The sequence below is a fragment of the Scomber japonicus genome, chromosome 5 (genome assembly GCF_027409825.1).
Source record: "Scomber japonicus isolate fScoJap1 chromosome 5, fScoJap1.pri, whole genome shotgun sequence".
Taxonomy (NCBI): Eukaryota; Metazoa; Chordata; class Actinopteri; order Scombriformes; family Scombridae; genus Scomber; species Scomber japonicus.
In genome coordinates this window covers 8,080,404-8,099,941 of record NC_070582.1, presented here as the reverse complement: position 1 = coordinate 8,099,941, position 19,538 = coordinate 8,080,404, and the positions used below count along the sequence as shown (strand labels likewise).

The following is a 19,538-nucleotide window of genomic DNA, read 5'->3' as shown; positions in this document are numbered from 1 at the left end:
TTTTGGAGATTGACAGGTAGCTCTGCATTTTTTTCCTAATGAGTTTAGTTAAAATGGGTGGAGGTGATCAATAGATTGCTGAGGCTGAATGCTTCATTATGTGACTTCTCCTTCAGAGGCATTTAAACCCCCCTGACAGTTACATTCAAAACGGATGAGCAATAAAGCTCCACACCCTTTTTTCTTTGTCTCATTTGTTAATTTGTGTGAATAATGCTTCTTAATCAAATAACAGCTTTATTTCCATCACTTTGATTTTTGTCTTTTTTAATTTTTCTCCGACTACAAAAAGCCATTATAATCCTCTTGAACAGACAACCTTCCTCACATCCCTATTTAAAGCTTTGTTTTTGGTACTTACCGGTAAAGGCAAAGGATTCCTCATTCATAACCTGTCAGATTTTCTTTTGTTTTGTTAAAGGAATGTGACAGGAGTGCAAGGCCATCCTGGTAAATAGGCTTGGATACTGGATGGTGTGGCACCAATGAGCGATCAATCTGTATTTCAAACACTTCATGGCAGAAAGCTCCACAAATTTATTCTGTTTTTACTCCCAGGTCTTTTTTTCTCACTCTTCAGCGGCATGAGTTCACTTAGACTGACACTTACAACATGGTTTTATTCAGAATCGTCTTGCAGTACGACCAGATTTGATCATCAGCACTCAAATGGCAAGCACATTAAAGCCTGAACAAGGCCGTCACTTGCCTTGTCCTCCGCCTCCCGCTGAAAAGGGTTCTGTCGTCTTAGCTCCCCCAGGTTAGATTGGCTGTATGATCAAATGGAACAGACCCTATTAGCCACTGAGCGCTCACTTAGCCTAACATGGCTGACCCCTCTGTGCACTGTAGCCCTGAGCTAAAGTGTGGACGATGTCGTTGTTAGCCCTCGCACTGTGCTCACCCCCTGTCGGGACGCTGTTAGCTGTTCGCTACTCAGAGGAGCCTTAAGTGCCTATGACAGTTCTAATGAATAGACATGGCCTTGCTTTGCAATGTGTGAGGTTTTTTTTTCACCCAACTGCTGCCTCAGCTTTTAAAAGCTTTATCAAGAACTTTACAAGACTGTGTCAGCTCGCTGTATTTCCACACAGCTGGTTGCTGCAAATACATCCTTTTTGCATGGACTTTCAAAACATAGCAGGCAAGAAGGTGAAGGTCTGACGTTTTCTTGACAATATTCTATTTATGCTGAGCTGTGCCTGTATTGTGTGGAGATTTAGATACAAAGACTTAGTGCATACAAAAGACTTCCTCCATAATGTTAAAGCACTTAGCGCATGTTAGACAGGTAGGCTGGTTACTGAATAAAATGTTCAAGGCCAGAACGAGGGAACATTGGAAGAAAAAAATGTGGGCACCAGACATGCCGGTGAATTGAAATGCTATTCCATCCTGTGTCATTTTGTATCTAAAAATAAGAGACAGAGAGGATGCAAAATAAAAAAGATTGAATAACCAAAGAAATAACCACAATAATAACTTAACAATGGGTGCCTTAATAGCAATTTTTCATCTGAATTAATTGTTAATCCCTCGATCCTAAAAGGGCAAAAGCTGTCAGGAGTGGACATAGCTCTCTGAATGTCAAACCATTCTGGGATGCTGCCTGATGGACATTAAAACCGTGAAGTGTGCAATCAAACTCCCTCAGTTTTGATGACTGAATTATCATTATCTGTATTGTTTTGCCTCATGGGGGCCGACACTGTTAACAGGCCCTGGCATGGACATGGTACCCCCGTGCCAACTTAGTCAGCCATCTAATGTGCCTAGAGCTGCTCTGGCGCCTGGCAAACACTTAACATCACTCTAATCCCTGCTTACACCAGAGCTAGTATGAATTACTGTACAATTCATGTGTTTCATTTGCAAATGAGCTCGGGCTCAATTACCACCCCCCACCCCCTGCACTGCTGCAGAGCTATAAAACAGACACAGGTGTGACTAATTCATGAATTCAACTGATGTATCTCAACTGGACTAGAGTTAAGTCTCAGTCTGTCGTAATAACAAGGAGCCATCTTTTCCTAACTGTGACAAATGAAGAACAGCACATCTACCCCCCCCCCCCCTCCCGCCCCCTCCCACAATCTGAGATAAATGCATGAAGACTGACTGGATGGAACAAGGCTTCAAGTCAGGCAGTGTCATATATTGGATGGGACATTGCTCTCATGTTTTTTCATGATGGCTGAACATTCACAGTGTTGACAGGCAGTTTGACAGTTACCCATCAGTCTGAATAGGCATCGAGATTTTTTAACCATTTTTTCATGAATTGAATCAAGTCCATTGCATAACAGCCACACAAGCCATAAGAGCCTTTATCATTATATGTATTTATTGTAGATATACAAAAAAGTGTTAGTTAGTGGATGGCATACGTTGGATATACATAAAAATCCAGACCAAAGGCACAATTTCAGATTTCTAAACTACATCAAGCTACCCACACATCGTATTGAGACAGGAAATATCACAACATTACAATTTTTAAAGCAGCAATGCACTATTAAAGGCCCTGAAAACGTCCTTGTGATTGTGAGGAAATTGGATTCTACATAATTGCAAAATATATTTTCATCAAAAACAAGTTTCAGTTATATCACTCCAGAGATTTCTTAATTTGTGTTTTTGTCTGTCTGTTTTTCTTTTCTTACTAGCTTGAAATGGGAAGGGTATGGTTGGAAAAAAGGAGCACCAATTTAGCAGCATTTAAATCAAACTCTGATGGCAGTCGTGGGGCTGTTTGCAGGTGTTGACAGGGCCACTGTCAATCAAAGGTTATTAAACCACACCCACACAATCTTCACGAAGCTAATTAACTGAGTTTTTAGTGTTAAACAAGGATGTTTTAGGATCTTAGTTAAAGCCACTGTGTAAATTAAATTCAACAAATAAATTAAACTGTGAAACTCTTGGAAAGGTGTAGTCAATATGCAGGAAGAGGAAACAAATTTGCTGTTCTCTGAGCGCTTCCAACTTTGCTGCCTTGTGACCTCTAGCAGCTCCTGGTGCAGCTATTTTATGAGTCTTGTTCATGTACTGTGTGGTGAGCCTGTGTTGTCCAGTTTGGAGGAGTCTGCACTATGTCACTGAGATGAGGCCAGGCCAGAGCTGGGCACCCAATCACCCATATAATAGCTTCCCCAGCTGGAAGAGGGGGTCAGAGTGAGGCCAAGCCTTCCTCTAACCCTGCTCCTCTGTGACAATAGAGACATTCTGCCAGGCTTCGCTTTGTTCTCTCTCAGCGCTGAAAGCCTGTTTCAACATCTCTGCTGTTACCGCCACTCAAACTGTGGAAAGTATGTTCTTCACTGGAGGGGGTCTAGCTAGTTGGCGAATTGGGAGACATGCATCCTGGATGTTATGTACCTCTCTTTGTCTGACAACACCTGAGCTGCAAATGTTCAGTGTCACTAAATAAAACATCAGCTGCAGGATTCCTCTTTTGTTGCAGATCATCATGGATTTTAATCTAATGAGCAGTTTAGTTACCAGCCCAAGCCTGCAGCCCAGGTTAAATCATCTGTAGGATTTTTTCAGCTAAGATGATTTCAGATGAAGCCAGAGTGCATGATGGAACTTTTAGCGAGGCCTGTGAGCTCTGTGTGCCTGATCTGTTTGTATGTGAGCGTGTCTGCGTGTGTGAGGGCTTATGATTCATACACTCAGGTGGAAGTAGTTGTGATGACAGCTTAACAGGCGAGTTGGGTCGGGCCTCAGAGCTAAGCTTATTGGCTAATTAACAAGGCCTTGGCTCTGGCACTATGTTTGCCTTCCTCTATGGGATTGGCGGCTTGAGCTGTTGTGTACAGGTAGAAGCTTTGTCTGTGTGTCTGTGTGCAGATTAGCATCGGAGACACCGGTAAATAAAGTACTGTCCCAGCTTGCCATATTAGAGGCAACAGGGCAGTGTGTAGAAAGGCTTTATTTCATCTAAACATGTACTTCATTTTTAAATCTTGAACTTTTAATCTTCTTATAGCTGGATTCAGTGGTCAGTACTGCTCTCCTCATCTCTGCCAGCAGACCAACTCCCTCTGGACTTCTTGTGGTTGGTTTCAATCTCTTCTCCTGTAATTGATAGGGATCTCTTTACTAATGATCAGCCACAGCCTGTGGGTCTTGACTACAAATACAGTCAGTGGGATATGCCTGGTAGCCCTCTCCTGCTCAGTTTGGCTGCAGGCCAGCCAGCATATGGTATGAGTGCATGCAATGTGGTTTGCCAGAACACTTTTGAATGTCGTCCAAAAGAATCAGATTAAATAGTGATTTTATCAAGTCCTCCTTTTTTACTAGAATTTCAGTAAAATGGCAAATTATTCACCAGATAATTTAACATCTGGCGAGGGACAACATGATATAACTGTAATGAAAAAAAGAAATAGCGTGTGTCACAGCCAAGAGAGATTATGTTTGAGACCGGTGGAGTGTGTTTGACACGGCTCTTCAAAGATGTGGACTTTCAATCTGTTTCAATGCAAACTGTGATGACAACTATTTGTCCCCAGTGTACAGTCAGACACATGGCTTTGATATATATGGCATCTCCATTTTAGCATATCATTCATACAAAAATGTTGTTAAAACAAATTTTAAAAAAAACCTGCCACAGAGGTTAAATAATGTCACTTGTCTTCAACATGACTCTGGTTCATCATCAGAAGCTCTTGGCATTGGCCCCACATTTTTATCCTTCCCTTCTGATAGTGAACACATGATTTGAACAGTTAACTCAGAAGTATAACCTTAACCAAAAATTATGATGAAAATAAAACACATAAACAATAGAACAAAAATGATGAGTCGTATAAAAGTAAAGCAATTTTACTCATCCTAAATTGGTATGAGATAATTTCACTCATTTCCACAAACTGCCATGACAACACTGAGGACAAGTCGTATTACTCAGTGGTAGTGGTAGTGATATTAGGTCCAGGCATTCATACTGGATCCACTTGCCTTTCCTCGTCTTTGGTCAGCTGTGGAGCAGTTGTAAACTCGGCCCACACTCACCTCTGGCCCCCTTCTCTGATATTTGGCTCCATAAACCCCCTCATCTCCCCTCTGTGACCCAATCCAAGGGCTCCACCCACATCAGCTCCCCTGAGGGCCCGACCCAAAACAACGCTTCTATTGTGTCTGAACCACACATCGCGCTGTGTGCATGTATGTGCATATGTCTGTGTGTGTGTGCGCTAAGTAGGGTAGGGTTTCATATATCATGCCTAAAGTGGAACCAGAAGCTCGGGTCTTGAACTGGTGTTTTGGAAGCGTGCGTTTGACAAAGAAACAATTTTGCACTCTGGATATAAGTTTCTGTTTTTGTTTAGTTTATCTAAGAGTAGAAATGTAAACTTCATGGAGCAAGATAAAGTGGGACAAAATTTAAACTATACGACCCAAATGCATTCAAGTTAATTGGTATTACATCTTTTCAAAATCACAAAAATGAAATCATCCTGCAAACTTTGGTCCATCCTGTCAAAATAAGAGCATTTCAAAAACTTTACTTCCCTTTTATATGAAAAAAACCACACAAAAACTTTGTTCTTAGTGAAAAAGGTAATTTACATTCATCAATATAACCATTTATACCTCTATACGCCCGAGCTTTTACAGATTTTAGAGCTCATCAGTCATTTGAGCATGACCGTTCTCCACCACACACTCAAAGAATTAAAGTGGTGAGGTTTAAAATGATCTGAAAAATATTTTCTTAGATTTTTACTTAAAATCATTAATATAAGAACAGTAAGAACAGTGTAATAAAATGTGTCAGTAATAAGATGTGTCATCTCCTACAAAGTGTCTCCCTTCCTAAATTTAGATTGGAGTATAACGCATTTGGCTTAATTCCATAATTCACATTTCCTGCAGCTCGATGATTCACTCATTCTTTTTTTCAGCCTGTGGTTTCCCCAACAGACTGGTTGTTGATATCGTTGCTGTAATGCTGGGCAGGCCTGACCATTCTGACTGTACAGCATGAATCAGCAGCCATGGTTTTTCCAGTATTAAACTCACACCTTGAGCAGGAAAACTATCCTTTGTCTAACTGAGGGCAGCAGGGGGTCTGACCTGATGTTTTAGACTGTGCAGCCACTTTATATCACATAAAGTACTTTACACTGCTGGGAGACAGGGTATTTTTAACATTGGGTAGCCCTAGCAAGAATCAGCCCCACCCAGGCAATGCTGATGCTCCAAAATACAGTCATTAAGTTTTTGTATGCTTTAAAGGTCAAAGGTCATGGCTAGGATGTCAATTTAGACACTTATTTATTCATAAAAGCTGAATTCACACACTACAGGCTGCTTCTGCATCATGTTGATTGCTGAAATGATAGGTTGATTAATTTATTAGTTGATTGAAAGAATTAACAACAACAATCTTGATAATTGATTCATTTTGAAGCAAAAATACACTGAATTTAGATTATTATCAGAATATTTGTTTATTTTATTTATTTCTATGGTGTTAAACTAAACATCTTTGTGGATTAGATTGTAAGCCAGACCAAAAATGTATCTAAATATGTCATTTTCCCTGACATTTCATAGATCTGTGAATGATTGATTCATTGAAACAATAATTAGCAACTATGCCATCTCTTTCCTTTTATTGCTTTTTGTATCAATTGCGATAAAAACTTTTTTGTTTTCGATGTTACACATACAATATTATACATCAACATGAATTAAAGGATCATCTTAACTTTAAAATTACAGCTTCCATTCATACAAAGGTAACATATGGCTTTTTACAGGTGGCCCTCTTTGTTCGCTCGGGCATATCACTTCACAATAAGCATAAGAATGTGGTGTGTGTGTGTGTGTGTGTGTGTGTGTGTGTGTGTGTGTGTGTGTGTGTGTGTCTGTCTGTGTGTGAATGGTGGGGGATCGATGATATGAATAGAGGGTTACACAGGGCTACTATCCTTCAGAAGCCCCCAACCCCCAATCCAGGAGGGGCGGCTGCTTTCTCAGGCCATGTTCTGCGACAAGTGAGTCTGGGTGTCATCTGACAGATGAAAATAGTGTGTGTGAAATGGACACCGTGCTAACACACAGCCGGGCTAACCACTCCGCAGTTTAATGGTTTTACAACACTGAGTGAGCAATGGCTAGCTATTGGCTATGTGTGTGTGTGTGTGCGTGTGCGTGCGTGCGTGTGTGTGTGTGTGTATTATAAACTCTCTGTCCAATGAAACGTCTCAGCAGTGTACCGATGTTCTTTAATCAGTGTGTGTGGGGCACATGTATATCCAACTGCTTCAGAGTGCACTAGTATTCTCATATCAGTGTCTGTATGTGTGTGTTTCCTCCTTCTGGCTGGCCTGTCTCCTCATGTTTGGACATATGTTGAGTTTTATTTCACTGAGACATCAATCCTGCTGGCCAGCTGTTAGGACAGCTGCTCTCTCTGTGCCTCTCTTGCTCCATTTCTCTCTTCCACTCTGTCCACTGCTTTCGCTCTATCTCTATCTCTGTGTCTTTTTTCATATTTGTCTGTCTCAGTCCTTTCCTTTTCTTAATTTTGCTGTCTCTCAACCTGACTTCCTGCCTTTGTTTCTATTGTGCTCTTCAACCCTTTTCTGTTTTTTATCTTTATGTCTTCTTTATGTCTTCTTTTTTTCTTTCTTTCTTTCTTTCTTTCCTCTCTCGCTGATGCTGTGGGGTCTGCAGCTGAAGTCACACCACTGACATAAATTTGGAAGTGCAAAGTGTAGCTGTCAGCTTCCATTTACACACGTTCGGTAGTGAAGTGAAGACGCGAAATTGTTTTTTCAGCCGTGGGTGTGTTACACAAACATCAGGCACCCACTAGAACATTGGCTTTTGTTATTTCTAACATTAACTAATTTTTCAGATTAATGTTTTTTTTCTCTTTACCTTGGCTCTTGACTGCAGACTCAAGAGTTTCTGAGCTCTGGCAGTGTGCATTGTGTGTGAGAGAGAGTGAAAGAGACGCTATGTTTTCATCCAAATGTCAAGTGATTTATAAGGAAACTTTTGAAATGTCATTAAATATAAAATGCGTATTAAATATTCGTCTCTAAAGCAAATTAACTGCTTTCCTGAATGTAGACCTACTGCATGTCAGGAAACAAATGGAAAGTCTCTCTCAAGAAGTGTTATTGTTCATTAATACAATCAAATGATGATCATATTTCATGTTTTTACCTTCAGACAAATACTAAAATAACAAAAACCTAACCTAAATAATGGACGTACAGCCATAATGGAGACGTGTCTTGTTAAAAAATAACATGATTTTTCAGAGAAGCTGTGATAAGAGACAAAACAAGAAGCTTGTCCACTGTAAACGAGTACAGTATAATACCTTTATATACTGTGATAGAGAAATGGGAGGGGTAGAGGTAATTCTTAAGTATTCTCGAAGTGAAAGTCCAAATATACTATCTTAGGTGACAGTTGAAGCATCTCCAAGGCTCGGGTGAACATGAAACTTTCTTGATTGAACCATGTGTTAAAAACACAAAAAAAGCTCAAGGTACAAGCTTGTGTACATACAAATGTAAGTGGAGAAGTTTATTTATAGCTATTAGCTTTTTCTGTGGACTCTGGTAACATCTGGGAATCTTGTGTCACAGTGCGGTGACCATACACCAGCATAAATAGGCATAAGTTACAAATGATCAGGAATAGCGCTTTCCTCTCATTGGCCACAGAAAATGAAAACATCATAGTGTTAGTGTGGACTTTACACCAGTGTAGCTAAGATATCCATACTGTACATCTCTGTGGTGCAACCCAACATAGACACAGCTTCAGTATCAAACTAGTCTCAATGTATTATTTAGTGTGGACTTTACATCCTAATTTAATAGTAGAGCTGGTGCAACAGGTTGCTGATTTGCATCTTCCTTAGCAAGCTGACATAATGATTAATCAGAAACAGAGATGGAATAATTGATGCCTATTAACTTAACATGAACTGGAGCCTCATTAGATCATCCAGGAAACTCTAGCGTTTGTTTAAAAGAACACTTTAAACTAGGAATATATATAGTGGTGAAAATGTCCCACTTTGTAAGGACATTTTTATCAAAATGGTTTGCTTCTAATTCATTCTGCGAGAAACTGTGAAACACAGAGAGAAAGACAGAAAGAGAGCAAAGAAGGGAGAGACTCAGACTGAGTGGAAGCCTGTGGCACACCGTGTTGTTTTTGGCAGTGACTGTTTAGGAGTGCTAATGCTTGCCTGCCTAACACACACACACACACACACACACACACACACACACATACACACACTGTACGTTGCCTGTGGCTCATGTAAAACACCCCAAACACCGTCTCTTGGCAGGTTGGCGTGTGGACAGGTGATAAAAGTGTGTTTACCCGAAACACTCGCTGCACGGTTTGCTGGCTGCCTCGGTGTTGATTTACTACGACTCTGTTTCTTGATCCACGTCTTATCTCCTTCTCCTTCCTTCTGTATATCCTTCACTTCATTTTATTGCTCGCTCATCCTCTTTCTGGCTCTGTCTGTCCTTCCTGTCTTACCCTTATTGGTGTTTTAACCTTCTACAACCAATGAGAAATTGATCTCGGGGTTAAGATAAAAAAAAAGAAAAGTCCAATAATCCTAGCGTCTTTTATTGTTGAGAATAAAGCAAGTGATTGACAAGTTGCTTTTTTTGCTGTATCAGCATTTATACATCAGTAAAACTTAAAGGAAACATATTTTTTCGACCTGGTCCCTAATTTCTCATCTTTTTGTGTCTAAGTGACTAATGGGGCAAACAACTTTTAAAACTGGTCCAATACTGAGCAAGAACACTGCAGCTGGCATCCACAAAATGCATCCAGATTATTATTATAAGTGTCTTTATATTATAGAAAGGACCATATAGAGAAATTAAGAGTTTTTCTTTACCTTTCCCTTGATCCAGTGTGTTTGTCAATGAGTCTAACCAAGTCTCGATCGAGGAGAAGTATTACCCTGAAAGCTCATGAGAGTTGAGTCGTGTCAAAATCAGTTAAATATTCAGTCATGACAGAGTTGGAAAGAGGAGTGCCAGGAGGAGTTTGTTGGGTTAGATGACAGAAAGCATCATCCAACACAACAAACTCTCGCATGGTTTCAGAATGAGACTTTTCCTCGAGCGAGACTTGGTTAGACTCAAGAGAAAAATGTTTTATTTATTTTTAAATTTTCAGTATTGAAGTTTCCTTATAAATTATGTGGGTTTTTAGGAGCTTTTTCATTTTCTCTTTACCTTTTCTAGCTCTCCTCTTTTCTCTTCATATCGCCTTTTTCCCCCCTACTTCCTATTACTTTTCAAACTCACTCTATCTCTCTCATTCCTCCATTCTACTCCTCATAAAACTGTATATTTATTGTAGATCCATTTATACCCCTCTACTCATCTTCCTCATCATTGTCGTCTTCCTTCCTTTCATCTACCCTTCCCCTCTTTCCTCACCCCATCCATCCTCTCCCTCTCCCCCCCTCGTCTTCGACCCATCCGTCTTCCGTGATTCTCCTTCACTTGATAAAGGCGCCGGTGTTCGGACAGCGAGGAATTTTTATCCACCCTCCAATCTAAACAGCACTTGATCCCTGACTTGGTTGCGGGGATAGATAGAGAGCCATCTAGGGTAAAACATCCCCCTCTCATCTTCTCTCATCTCTCTCTTCTTCTCTTCTTCTTCTTTCCCCTCCCCACTTACACCTCAGCCCCCTTACATCCTCTGTCTCCTCCTCTGATCTGTTTATCGGTACGGGGGGTATAAATTGTGAATCAGAGTACACACACAGTTGACTTATGCAGATGTATCTTGGAATTACAGGTTGTATTTCCCCCCTTAAGTGCTCCCATAAATTGCAGTCCCTAATTTTCTTTTAAACTAGGCTTGGTGAGCGAGCGCACGTTGGCGTCTTTAGGTCTTGTGATGATTAAAAAGCCTCTAATCCTGACCCCGTCTTCCAGCTTTCCCCCCTCCATTGAACTTGAATGTACACACATACATGCCCACTGGAGCCAGTTGTCTAATAAATGACTGTCTTAGCCCCTCCTCTATTACAAAATACTTTATTTAGATGACGCAGCCGTACTTGCCCTTGTCACAGACAGGGTCTTATAGTCTACCAGCAATCCGTTGCCTACTTAAGTGGTGCACAGACAGTCACCCCCTCCTCCTCAGTGTCACCTAGACGAAGGGGCTCATCTTTGACATCTGTAATAAACCCACCACTCTTCATTGCCCCACTTCCACCAACAGCCAGCCAGTGCAATGTCTGTGTCAAAAAGCTGCCATAAAAGTATTATAATGAATGTTATAATATAAAAATTAATGCATTTTTAAATTATATTTATCATTTTGTACTTTCACTGAGTTAAACCAACTTTAGTGATGATCCTTACTACCAAATATTCCAACCAAATATTAATTGTCAGAATTTTTTTTTTGTTTTTTTTGTGGCAAACCCAACAAAAAACAAACACAAAAACTGAATTCTTTTCTGTATACTAAATGCTACAAGGATTATTTTTATATATATAGTTTTGAAAGTTTTGTGCCCTCAGCCATCACTGCCATAAATAGCTTGGGCACACTATAACAGACTTGTATTGTTGTGATGTTCTTGTTTGTTTATACTCTGTTATGAGTGCTGCTTGTGTACATGCTGTAAAAGTACATTTCCGCCATACAGGACAATAAAAAAATTAATCTGAATCTAGATCTAGAAAAAATCGGGTGGATTCCACTGTCCGGAGGGTGGGAGGAAATTGTATTTATTATCTTATTTTACTGCAATGTTGACCATCTTTTTGGAAATACCCGATGTTTTATCCAAATATGGGAAATCACCATGAGAAATTACTGTAGTTATTTCTTTGTCTTGAGGCTGTCTGCCACACTCCTTCTCTCCGCTGCCATTGTAACTCTCTTTGTTTACATTGATCCCATGTGATCTGGACGGCTGCATTAGCTTATTTACAATAATTATAATCCGACTGTAAACATGCAAGGCTTTAATGGACTCAATGAGGAAGTTGTGCTCGGTTAACGGACGGCATCTCATGACCACACAATGGGCCCATACGCACAAACTAAACATTAAGCCATTCACAATAGGCCATGTGCCCTTATGAATGCCTATAGTGCCTTTTGTCAGGATAAAGGCACCACAAATGAGCTATTGTCTGACTTAACTATTCTAAATCAGGCAAACCCTCAGGGGCATGTTTTCCACACAGCGCCCAAGAATGTCTCCTTCTTCTGTGTGTGTGTGTGTGTGTGTGTGTGTGTGTGTGTCATTTTTTTTACGTCCTTGGTGACTGAGGCGTCTGCGGAGGGCCCTGTGTGACCATGACACCATTCGTGGCGCTTCCGCTGACACGAAAACCAGAGTACACACACTCACACCCACGCAGTTGTAAGAGTGTTTGAACATGTAGTGTATGCACAAGGGAGCAGTTTTACATGCAGGCACATGGGGACTGTATACCTAACAGCGGTGGGAGAAATATTCTCCCAAATGTTTTACTCCAAATTATAATCCTCATGATTTCAGTTGTGGTCATTTTGGCCAGACGTGGTAAATGGTGGTAAAGGCAAGTGGGTTTTAATAAAGTAAACATGCCTTGAGTAGCTACTCTGTCAGAAATGCAAAAGAAGAAGAGCAACTTGTCCGTTTATAGCGCACCTAAACAAACCCCGGACCAAGAGGATTCAATGTGTCTAGAGATTAAAGAAGACGCTCAACAACATCGGGCTGCAACTACTGATTATTCCCATCATTGAAAAATCTGCAGATTATTTTCTCGATTCATTGTTTTGTCTTTAAAATATCAGAAAATCTGGAAAAATGTGCACTATAATTTCTTAGAATCAAAGGTAACGTCTTGTTTTGTCCAACGAACTCCTTAAAACCCAAAGATATTGAGTTTACTATCACATATCGCAAAGCTTCAAACATCACATTTAAGCTGAAGCCTGCAAATATTTGACAGTTCTGCTTCAAAAAAATGATAAAAAAACATTATTCAATTAGCAAAATAGTTGCCCATTAATTTTCTGTCCATCATTTTAACTTTACAACATATGTCAGATATTGTAATGCTAAACTTGTGATTAAATATTGACCTCTGCATTATGCAAAACATGTACTTGTAGCAAAGTATCAAAAATGTGATTTGATAGTAAAAACTAAAACAATTGTAAAAAGCACATTACAATATATAAAAGTATCAAGTATCACTATTATTGTTTTAATATATTATATTGTTAATATATTAATATTATTTCTAATGTATAAAGCTATATATCTAGTGGAGGTGGAGCTAATTTGAGCTACTTTATATACTGTGTGGTATTTTAATCCTTTGTTTATAAACTCACTGTATGTTTTATATTTAAACTACTATAGTAACCATAGCTCTCAAATAAATACAGCAGTACAATCCCTACATTTCTAAATCCCTATGAGATGTATTGAGGTAAAGGAAGTAAAGTACATGTGCCTTGAGTATGTCAACAGTGATACCTGTCAGAATGGATCATTTCATTTTGTTCATGCCTGTCTCCCTGTCATGCACACACACAGTCACACACACAGACACACACACAGACACACACTCACTCATGCTTGCATATGTACAGATATCTCTCTCTCTCTCTCTCTCTCTCTCTCTCTCTCTCTGAGTTTGCCTCTGTGCTTAGCTGCCTGGTGAAGAATTGAAAAGTTGCCATTGTTTAAGTAAAGTTCACAGCAGGACTCAAATTGAACAAATGAGACCTTATGAATCTTATGAGACCATGTGTCTCTGATGTCTATGATCCTGAGGCTATGAGACACATTGTGAGAAAGAGGACAGCCACAAATAAGACCCCGTCTCAGAACAATGCAGACATTCTCATTTGGTCAGCTGGATGGCTGCTGCTGTTTTATTTTATTTTTTCTGAGGAAGACGAAGGAGGAGGAAATGATCCTTAGTTCACATTTTTAGATATGTAACAATCCATGGGAATTTTTTTTCTCTCTTGCCATCTTCCCTCTGTTTCTTCCTTTTCAATGCCCTCTTCTACAGTATCATCTTATACATTAGCAGTTTCATCTCAAGATAATGATACATGCATCGTTTTTGAAAGTACATTCGAGAAATCTTTGTGATATTATTTCAAAACATGTTAAAGAAATCTTGTCATTTCAAGAACATGCCATTGTAATAATTTTGTGCTTACGTCGGTTGATATTGAACTCCACGGACCTCTTTCATCTTCACATCCTTGATGATTTTAAAGAACAGCAAAAGTGATGGTGATTATTTTTGGTCTTTTTATAGAACCGTCCTGCATGGAGAGACTCCTCTCTAAGGACTGGAAGGAGCGTGTTGACCGCTTGAATGCTAACGAATTGCTGGGTGAGGTCAAAGGTAAGATCAGTCTCTATTCACAGAGATAACATTCGTGTCACGGCCAACTGAATCTGCATTTTCAGTCTTAAACACTCAATAACTGTGAGATATCAAAGTTTTTCTGGATGCAGAACAACACAAAACTATGTTTTTGTTGCAACGTGGCCTTCTGCAACAGGTGGCAAAACAATACATGCTGAACATGAGCTGAGAGACAAAGAAAGATAAAGACAAATTAAATACATAAAGACAGAAGTAAATAAAGAAAAAGTGGTACATTTCTAAAACTTACAGGTCCACGGCATCTGCAAAATCTCTTCTTATTCTCTCTGGTGGACCCTAAACTGAAGAGTGTTATTTTAAAAAAAGCAAGTGGTATGTACTACACAAGAGACACAGTTTTGCATGTCTAAATTTGAGGGTAAGAAACGGTCAAACATGCTGTAATTCTCTCCTCCGTGTGTATACTTTCGGCATGTTTCTGCATATGAAAGCAAAAGAGTCAATGGTCGCCAGGCCTACCTGTCATGTCTGTTTAAACAGTACAGGTTGTAATTGTAACTCTGATGAAAGGGTGTGTATGAAGAGAAGAGGTGGGACATGCTCCAATATTTTTTGACAGCATTTATGATGCTATAAATCGCACCAAGGCAAATGTATTCTGGACATGTTTCAGGATTCAAAAGTGAAAATAGCAGCATTGTGAGTGGATCTTCGGTTAACATTTTATTCAACAGCTGCAAAAAGGAGAAGGGGAGGAATTAAATGCATTTGAGCAAAGAAGTAAAAATATGTAAAGTATTGTGAACATATCTCACTTCCCCCTGCTTGATATGCGAATAAATGTATATGTGCTATACATCATTTCCATTTGTAAAGACTGAATTGGTTGTTTTAACTGGCAGGAGGCAGTGATGTACTTCCCATGTCTAGTCTGTGGGAAATTAAAAGAAGAACAAGTTTGCAAAGACCTTGGTGTGGGCAAAATCAAACCTCTTCAGCTCAAATTGAAATCAAACAGTGCGTTTCATTTGTACTCCATCCACGAGAATAGATGTTCCCCCGTTGTTGCTGCTTCTTCTTTTTTATTTCGCACTTAAATATGATGTGGGTGGCGAATGAGTGCGTAGACGTTGACCTCCTTGTCCTTCGGTCTGACCCAAGACACGTTCATGTACACACTGCTAAAAGAATGTGGTCATGTGCCACCCAGATCACCTCCGAATGTGGTCTGACAGATCAGATCTCAGTGTGTCCTCAATATGTCTCGGGTTCATTCACACCTGGACTCAGAGCTGACCACTTGTGATCAGATCTCCCAAGACACATTTTAATGCCGGGTGTGAACAGGGGTCAATATGTGCAGTTTCAGCATCAATTCAGGTGTAACTGGTGTAATTTTTATTAATTATCTGATAAAAGTAAGTATGCAGGTAGGGGTGCAGTATTTATATGTGTGAATCTGATGATTCTTTAATTGTCTTACCCCCCTAACATATGCTGTATGCAAAATAAATATTTCTATATATATATCTAAATCTATATATAGTGTAGTATGAATTGTGATAGAAAAAAATGTAACTTTAGAAAACTGATACATTTACTAAGTGTTTTTTTTTTCAGTCTCCGCAGTAACAGCAGATTCAGTTTGTGTGCAGTAACATTTAGTTGCTAACGGCTCTGCAGACGAGCTCCTCTCAGTGAGAGAAACCGTTTGTGATCGTCTCCCGTTGAAATGGCAAGCATTTCCTCTGTGGAAAGTGGAAAAAAGAGACTACAGAGAGCCGTCTACAGCAGAACAGCACCGACATTGACTTTCACTCCAGGACAGAGATCCGACTCTCTCTCTCTTTTTTACATTCACATACTGATACCCTCCATCTGCATACACAAACAGCACTCATACACACAAACTACGCACACACATATATGCTTACTTAAACATCTTTTGCAAAGCATCGTTAGGAATCTGTTGTACGTATAACCATCTGATCTAATTACTCATTATGGGACAGTCTGTATTAGTGAGCCACACAAATGAAGATAAAAAAGACTATTAGCCTCCTAAAATGTAATTCATATAGCTTATTTTCATTTAAACATAAATCATATAAGTTCAATTTGTAGGACATTTAATCTCTGGAACACTGTCCTAAACATGTCTTGCTTTTATTTAGTGAATCTGATAATTCAATAACTCATTATCCTAAAAGAGGACTTGGCAGAAATAAGTATGTTTACTTTATTAGTGTATAATCTCATGAAGAATCATTGTGTTTTTGTTAGCTTAATATGAGCCCTTTATATAGCCATATGCTTGGAAGGAGAGGGGTATTCAGTTGGTTGTAACCTCACCACTAGAAGCCACTAAATCTTACACACTGGTCCTTTAACCGACCAGTATGTCTGTTTATATCCTATTTCTGTTGGGCATATAAAAGGGGGTGTGATGGTACATGTATTAATCCCAGCCTGCTATGGTACGGACTTTACAGTTTGGTGCTCTTTGACCCGAACAATTACTGTCACAATGGTTTAATAATCCACTTACTCTGATGTGCACAACAGTAATTGTAGGTCCACCTGAAACGTTTTCGTAGCGCACCAATTAGCTGTACCATGCCAATGTGTGACTGCTGGCCAGCTTAGCCAAGTTACCCTGGTTACCTTGTAGCGTCTCTGCCGTCAGACCCATAAGCTTGACTTATCTCTGTCGTGAAGCACTACCTTATCTTCCTTTCCCCCCTCCTCTCTATATGATGGTCACATTTGAGTGAAGCCGTTTAGAACAATAATAAACACATTTACTGCAGTGGAAACCATTACTGAAACAGTTCAGTTGTAATAGTCTCTCCACTGCAGCACAAATAAACGGTTTCAGTAATAGTTAGGGCCAATAAGCAATTATTGGATGTATACATACATATAAATATATATTATATCAACTCATGAAACATAAAACCCTTTTCTTTTATTAAATTGCACCATTTATTGTCATCCAGCTTGGTACTTGATTTGATAATGGAATGGATTAAAGTATTAATCATCTGAAAAGCGCTTTTATTTTTTATTTTTTTGTGAGGTTTGAGCAGCTGTTAGATGTATCTCTAGTCTCACATTTCCCTGCATTTACAGATTTCTGGCACTCTGGTTATTTTTTCCCCTTTGTGAGCATTTCTTCCCTCTCTCAAATCTGTCAAATAGGACATTTGTTCCTTATTGTCACTTAGGTCATTACCAAACACAGCTTAAAAAACATACAGCCAACCTTATCACGGCTCTGAGTTTTATATGAATGATCATCTATAACAACAGCGCTATTAAAAAATGTGTTCAAGGGCACTTGCTTCCCTCAAATCACTGTTAAAAAATAATGATGTTTTATGGTGTGACAGTGCTATGCTGGTTAAGGTCTGGGTAGGTTTAGGCACAAAAACACTTTTTTAGGTTTTTACGCAAGCTTTATCGTCATGGCAACAGTAAACACCACATCATTACAGTTTTTTAAATATTTTCCTGATTGGCTGTTGGCCATGGCAAGCGAGCAGTGGTCTCTTGCAACTAATTTGACTTGTTGCCATCTAACTATGTCACCATCCACCCAACCTGCCTTCTCTTAATAAGGCCAATTGTCATTTTATATTGACGTCCTACTCCAGCTAGAAGGTGTAAACATAAAGTTATTGGTCATTTTTCTTGTGAGGATAGACTGAATATTACTGTCTGTTAAAAGTTAGACATTTATTATTTTTTTTCCTTTTATTTGTGTAACAGAAAACGCTTTTATGACCTCTCAAAAAATAAAGTTTGACTGCAGTTCAGTCGAGGCAACCAGACCCACGACAACAGCATGCTTGTCCTATACATAAAGCTGGAATGTGCAGTATATCAATTTCTTGTGTGTTACTTGTACTAGTACATGCATGCACCTAAATGATGATACACACGTACAAAGACACACACACAAACACACACACACACACACACACACACACACACACACACACACAGATGTCTCTGTTCATCCAGCTGCGTCCTGACCAAAGAATCGGTCTGATTGAATTCAAGCGTTGAAGCCTTTTACTTCTTGATGGCTGAAATGAAGCCCGGTCTGGCTGACCTAAATACACAAACACAACTGTTGCTCTGTGTCTTTTCACAGAACAACCTGAACCTATTTGTTCAGTCGCAGTTATTTTTAGGTTGAAGAAATCTGATGACCTCCTTTTTTTCTTTTTTTCTTTTTTTTTTACAGGAACATTCATTAGTGCTTCATAGATGCTTCTGAACATGCTTGAAATGTACAGTATATATGCTTTTTTAAAAACTCTTATTTAGTCAGGGATGTTTGCTTTTTCAACTACAACCTGTTTCACGCTTCCACTGTGACACTGCACAACCACACTCTTCTGCTGCAGCCCCTGTGCAGCTCCATCAGCACAAAGGCGGGAACACTAAACAACAATATGTGCTTGATCATATTGGGTACAGGCTGACTGGATATTGTTTTTTGTTCATGCACCATGCATGGGAAAATCTAGATGTGTTTTCCCCCTACAAAATTCTGCCTCTGATGGTTTGCTTCCATCTGAATCTTGTAAGACATGTACATGATTTTCCAAAAAGCTGGTAAAAACTGATGCATCAACTGTTATCAAAAGGATGCATAATTGAAAAAGTAAACAGTAACTCCTCTGTAATGCTGGGAAATCTCAACAGCTCATCCCTACTTTAAACTTGATATGCATTTAGAGAATGTTATGAGCATGAATAGATTTATCTCTGTCTACACATTTTTATATATATATATTTATATATATGTAACTTTCTTCTGCTTTGGTATCCCTTTCAGCCAGCGCTGCATCTAGACTGATGGAAATTTAGCAAAAACAAAAAGAAGCCACGTCACATAATCTAATATAAAAATCCATCAGCCATTATCGCCAGCTTCATTATCAATATGCAAACCGTTCCATCACAGACAAGCGTAAATCTTTTGAGACTTTTGGACTTCCAAATATCTGGCAGTTCCATGCAGATTTTTTAAAATAGAAAATCAAAACACTCATAATAACAAGAACAGATGGAGGAAAACTGTCTGATTCAGATGCAGGAACTGGCACATCTGGCAGC

At 39.3% G+C, this 19,538-nt stretch overlaps 1 protein-coding gene across 1 annotated transcript in view; it reads left to right on the top strand.

The window, feature by feature from the left end:
* Positions 1-19,538, top strand: part of LOC128358350 (transcription factor SOX-6-like) — a 109,142-nt gene that overhangs the window by 45,086 nt on the left and 44,518 nt on the right. The window contains exon 4 of the mRNA XM_053318592.1: positions 14,334-14,423. Coding sequence (XP_053174567.1) covers positions 14,334-14,423 — 90 coding nt within the window. The remainder of the gene's footprint in view (positions 1-14,333; positions 14,424-19,538) is intronic.